Source organism: Polypterus senegalus, chromosome 10, assembly GCF_016835505.1.
Source record: "Polypterus senegalus isolate Bchr_013 chromosome 10, ASM1683550v1, whole genome shotgun sequence".
Classification (NCBI taxonomy): Eukaryota; Metazoa; Chordata; class Cladistia; order Polypteriformes; family Polypteridae; genus Polypterus; species Polypterus senegalus.
Genome location: NC_053163.1, coordinates 111,437,579 through 111,443,740, shown reverse-complemented (window position 1 = coordinate 111,443,740; position 6,162 = coordinate 111,437,579). Strand labels below are relative to the sequence as shown.

General features: G+C 38.0%; 1 protein-coding gene across 3 annotated transcripts in view; it reads left to right on the top strand.

The window, feature by feature from the left end:
- The first annotated feature begins 1,133 nt into the window (after positions 1-1,133).
- Positions 1,134-6,162, top strand: part of arhgef9a (Cdc42 guanine nucleotide exchange factor (GEF) 9a) — a 147,888-nt gene continuing 142,859 nt past the window's right edge. For all 3 annotated transcript variants that reach the window (XM_039766324.1, XM_039766322.1, XM_039766321.1), the window contains exon 1: positions 1,134-2,549. In XM_039766324.1, coding sequence (XP_039622258.1) covers positions 1,185-2,549 — 1,365 coding nt within the window. In that variant the 5' untranslated portion in view covers positions 1,134-1,184. The remainder of the gene's footprint in view (positions 2,550-6,162) is intronic.

Genomic DNA, 6,162 nt, shown 5'->3' with positions numbered 1-6,162 from the left:
GTAAACAGAATGAGAACATGGATCCATCATGCCTTGTTACCACTGTGCAGGCTGGTGGTGGTGGTGTAATGGTGTGGGGGATGTTTTCTTGGCACACTTTAGGCCCCTTAGTGCCAATTGGGCATCGTTTAAATGCCACGGGCTACCTGTGCATTATTTCTGACTATGTCCATCCCTTCATGACCACCATGTACCCATCCTCTGATGGCTACTTCCAGCAGGATAATGCACCATGTCACAAAGCTCGAATCATTTCAAATTGGTTTCTTGAACATGACAATGAGTTCACTGTACTAAAATGGCCCCCACAGTCACCAGATCTCAACCCAATAGAGCATCTTTGGGATGTGGTGGAACGGGAGCTTCGTGCCCTGGATGTGCATCCCACAAATCTCCATCAACTGCAAGATGCTATCCTATCAATATGGGCCAACATTTCTAAAGAATGCTTTCAGCACCTTGTTGAATCAATGCCACGTAGAATTAAGGCAGTTCTGAAGGCGAAAGGCGGTCAAACACCATATTACTATGGTGTTCCTAATAATCCTTTAGGTGAGTGTTACACACCAGTTACCCACTGACTTAAAAGAGGTGGGTTAGGATTCTTTCAGTTGAGCATGTGGTATTTTGGATTCAAGGCTGGGCACTCTTAAGTAAAGTTTTGCCGGAAAATACATATTATGCACGGACCATAATAAAGATCAGGTGAGGTCAGGCTGTTGCGAGACCACATAGTAAAAAAGTACACTGATCATAAAATGGAAAAAATGGGTCTATTATAATCTTCAATATGACCCTTTTTTAAAATTAAGTTAAGTTAGACTTCCGTAGAAGAACCATAATACTGAGGTGAAAAAGATTAAACGAAGAGTAAGATACTGTAAATGACAATGCTCTGTTTCAAAGTACTTTTTAGATGTCAGGACAATCTAAAGTAGAAGCTGGTGAATCTAAGATATGACAATCGATTAATCATTTCTGCAGAGGAACTGAGGTCAGGTTTGGACAAAGAATGTTAATATGTCTATGTGGCAGGGACAAGAGCTGACTACTTTGAACTACAATTTCATTCATGTGAACTTTTCCCTCTTTATCTGAATGTTTTCTAATATTTGCATTTTGGATTATAGGTGTCTGAAGAAAAAAGATCCTCCTATTTTTCAGGAGGCACTGTTGATAATGGCATGATGGATGGAAATCCTGGTGCTGCAAGCCCAAACCAAAATGGGTTCATCAACAAAGTTTTTAATGCCTCTGCAGAGACAGAGACATCTACTGGCACAATGAAGGTTTGTGAGGCTGAACTGTATTGCTCCTCTGCTGGAGGTCCAGAGCTTCGCAGGGAAACTGAGCACTTTCAAAAGAGGAGCAAAAACACAGGCATTTGGAGGATTCTGAACCGGAGAAAAACATCAGCAGCCTTTGAGAGGAGGCCACATTCTATGATTCTTCTGGGGGAATCTTCAGTTCCTAAAATATCATTTGTGGACAAAGTGCGCTCGCTTAGGAAATTGAAGTCTTCTTCAGTGTTTCGACTCAGAGGAAACAATCTTCCAGACGGCTCAATTAATGAAGCTCTGAAGGATACTGAAGAAGGAGCACTGAGGCAGAGGGACGGCTCAGTGGACAGGGTTTTGAGTAAAAACAAACATTTTCGCCATTCCTACAGTGGCCACATAAATGACTTTGATACTTCATTTGAAGCTGTGGACTTGTCTGACTTTTCAGAAACTGGTAATGATGACTGGCTTCAGGACATCTACTCAGAGCAAAATGGTGTCCATGCCCTGGAGAAGTTTACTACTGGCAGGAAGCTACCAGAAAATGAAGAGCATCCCCAGAAGCAATGTCCCCAGGCAGCAAAGCGTACTAAAGGAGCAGATGTCTGGAGCTACTTTCGAAAGTTTTCATTCATTGGACGAGTAAATTCTAAGTTTTCAGAGCCAAAGTTTGATTTTGAGTTTGAAACACTGAACAGGACTATAGACTCAGACTGCCCTTCTGCCGAGCTTGACTGTGCAGCAGAAGCCTGTTCCTCACAAAGAGATTCACGGACGGAGAGTAAAGGTGGCCACTTTGGAGGACTATTTAAGTTTTTTAGTAACATAGCACAAACAGCTAGAAAATGGAGGAATCCTTCTCACTCTTTCTCACCAGCAGGAGCAGTCCCTTTGGGGACCCCCAGATCCCACCGTCCTGCAGCAGCTACTCGCAGCCTTAATTTGCATTTCTCTAATTTGGAGAGTGGTATATCTGAACCAGTTTCTTCAATAACAGGAGAGCCTTACTTACGGACTGTGAAGTCAGGTCTGAGCCATCAAGCATCGCCAGGTCCTCTCTGTCAGTATTCAAAAATGGATGCAATTCCTGAAAGACTTTCAGCAGCCTTAAATAGGTGTGATCCTTTATCTGTAACCAAAGTGGAAGCTGATTTGCAGGATTCACAAATTTTAGTGGAGCAGGCACCTAGGAGTCAGTGCGAGTCAGACATCTGCGGACGTAGCACTGATGAATTATGTGTTGAACAATTTGCTGAGTTGGAGGAACAGGTAAGGAAAAGTTTCATAGCATTTCTTTTTGTGATAATGTAAACTAAACTTTAAAATATATGAAGGTTAATTTATTTGATATATCCTGTCCATTGAGCTTTCTCCATATTTTGATAGAATGGAATTTACAGGTAGAGCAACATGAAGATCTGAAATCCATTTTGACAATGATGCCGCAGAAATATTTGGCAAACTGATATGGTAGTAAGAAAGAGAATGAAAAAGTCCTATTTTAAATTCAGTCACTTCATGGCCCAAAAGCCATTCAGCATACCTGTGACCCTATGTTAGCAATTATTATTTTCCTAAATTTATGTTGTGTTGAAGCAATTTGCTTTAAAGGTTGTTTCACCAAGAAAGGTGCTGTACAAAATATAGTTGAACTGGTTAGACATTCTGAGATGAGCAGATGCATGGTCCAGAGTTGGCTCCTGTCTTTCACCAAATGCTGACCTGGACAAGCTGGATAGAAATTACTGATTGGAAGAATAATGAATTTTCTCTGGAACTTTCTTTAACATTGTCTCAACATTGACTTTGTTAGTAATACATAAAATAGTTATGGATGGGATGACACCACTTTAATGATGTCAGAACTCCTTTGACACAATGAGAGCCCAATAATCTAGTCGGAGCTCAGTTTTCTAACAAATATTCTAGAGGTTACATTAAACGCCTGTGATTTCTGGTATGTAAGTCTTTCATGCACTGTGGGATTATATTTAGATGAGTAATTAGATAGATAGCATTTTATTTGTCCCAAGGTGGAAATTTAGCAACTCAAAAATCTCACATCTCATGCTCCCAGTCTTGATAAACTAATTGTTATACTTATTTGGGTGACTTACAATATTTGAGATACAACTGGTTACATTTCTTTTGTTTTGTTTTTTTTTTTCCAAATGGAGGACATGACTTACTCATCGTCACAAAATATCAGCAACAGGATATAAACCCATAACCTCGGCCGTTTAAAGTCTAAAGCCTTAACCACTGCATCACACTGCTTGTCTCAGTAAAGTCTGAGTGGTTTCTTAAATACTACTGCACATCTTGGCCTCTCTGGATAACATGATGGTTGCCTTACCCATGAATGTATGTTTCCATATGGAGCCAAAAGAAATCTCTGGAGAGAAAATATATTTTAGTGGAATTGAGGAAGAGCAAAACTGGCTTGAGTAAAGAAATGCTGCAGCGTACTCACTTGAGATCAGTGTTTGAGGTTAGTGTTTAAAGGTGGAGGAAAGGCGACTAGCTTATGAGAAGAAAAAGAGGCATAGATAAGTAATTCAGCTTCATACATAAAGATGTGGGTGAAAAGATCGGCAAAACAATAGTGTGTGCTGTTTTATGTTGTATTTTCTCTGCCATTAGGTATCCCTTGATGATTACTTGTGAAATTATAACAAGCTATTTATGTTTTCTTTAAGGTATGGCACTTATTAGCTACACAATCTGAATGGTAGTGTATGGGGATTCTGTTACAGTTAATTATTAGACCTGATCTAAAAAGATTAACATCAATTCAGTATTAATTAAACCTGCAACCTTTAAAATGGCTATCCCTCATGCAGGCCATGAGTAGTACCAAATTACCAAGGGCTGCTTCTTTCCATTTTACACACAGAGTTCCCGTCAGTAACAATTCAAATCTATTTTTGGCTCAGAGTTAATACTTGTTTCTGTCTCCTTGGATGAGAAGGCAGCATCCGCTTCCTCAGATTGTCCTTTTGATCTGATGCTCGAAGCTGAGCCGACCTTTGGAGCACGACACAGCAAAAAGTCACATACGTCAAGCCCTCAGGATACTTTCATGCCATTGTAAGATATTTTGTCTTGTTTCTATGCAGGACATTTAGTCAAAACACTAAGGGCTCACACCCTATTGTTACTTTTGGTTGTACTTTGCCCTAATGTCTTGAATGTACAAAAGAGGTACAAACATAGCTCAGGGCTAAGTGCTTTCAATGTAAGTCTATATGAATAAAGTTTGTTCAAAAACTAAAGAAGAATTCTGTTAATGCCCTATTTTTGCTGGACAAAGCACATCTATCTATCTATCTATCTATCTATCTATCTATCTATCTATCTATCTATCTATCTATCTATCTATCTGTCTGTCTGTCTGTCTGTCTGTCTGTCTGTGTACATTTGAGGAGTTCCATTGGACATTGTGTTTTTTTGTCAGCTGTTGGAGCTTGTATCTGCTGCCTAGCCTTCAGCCAATGACTGGATCTAGAAAGCAAGGAGAGTGTGAATTTGACTAGTTGCTTGTCAAATTGTCATTTTTAAGTAAATTGTAAAGTAAGACAATTACAGGTGTTTGGAGAAATGACAAAAGATGGGTTAAAATGCTATTGGATCGTTCTGCATAGTTTCTCAAGTATATGGCAGCATTGTAAACTATGGTTTTTTAATTTGAAAAGTGTTGTGGCCAATGTGGAAAATGGCATGTTCAGGCAGAAAAATTAAGGACCAAGAGGTAATGACACTTTAAGGTGATTGTCAGTAGAAAACAGATTCCAAATAACTTAAGCAATAAATTATCTAAAATCTAATTTTCAAAATAGCTGAAAAATATATACCAAGAGGACCTAACAAAATTACAAATGTTTTTTCTAAAGATAGTTGTTTCATTTATTTCTTTTGAAATCCAAAGCGTGGACTCCAGGTAATGTGTGCCTCCATCTTAAATAGGCTTTGCACAGTGACATCTTGGAAAATACTGATGTTGAACCACGTGACTGGCTATGGAGGCTCTTGCTATCAACAATATGACTCTTGCCAGGAGTAAACAACAGAAAATGACAGCAACAATAATAAAATGGTAATAAAAATGTCACTGTCATGACACAACACAAAACATTGTAACCTTGGTAACAATAAGAAAAACTATATCAATGAAACAACATATAGTACAGAAACTAAGTAAATGAATTAAAAAATGTATACACAGCAAACACATGTTGTATCTATTGTAATTATTGGTACCATTTTGTAAAAAAGTGACAAAAGTATTAGGCCAACAACTCATTAGCAATGTTGCACAGAAGACAGACAAAACAACAATTATGAAAACTTATTCATTTCTGACTTTCTGCAAAAACAAGTTAAGACTTTTAAAAGGTAGCCTACAAACTTCAAAGCTATGTAGATTCTTGATCTAAAAAGACCAAAAGCATTCTCTCAAATCCATCAAGCAGAAATGGTGAAGGGGTGTTTAAGAACAACTGTCTGGGAAAGACATATCCAGTTTCAAGAAACACATTGTTAAGTGGGCTAACTAAATAATAAGGTGATGATTTTTTGGACTAATGAACAAATTTATTTTCTATGAAAAGATAAGACCAAAAATAAATGCAAAATATACTGTGTAATAAAATGTCTTCTGAATCAGAATCACATTTATTTGCTAGTACTTAATGTACAGGAATTTGACTTGGTAGATTTGGAGCAGCTTATAACAAAATAAAACATCACATACAAATAATACAAATAGCATAAGTTAAAAATAAAAAATTCATACAAGTTTGCAGAATAGTACACTTAATAAGGAGATGTGCAAATGATGATGATGAAGTGTGAGTGTGTATGCACATGCACACACATACAT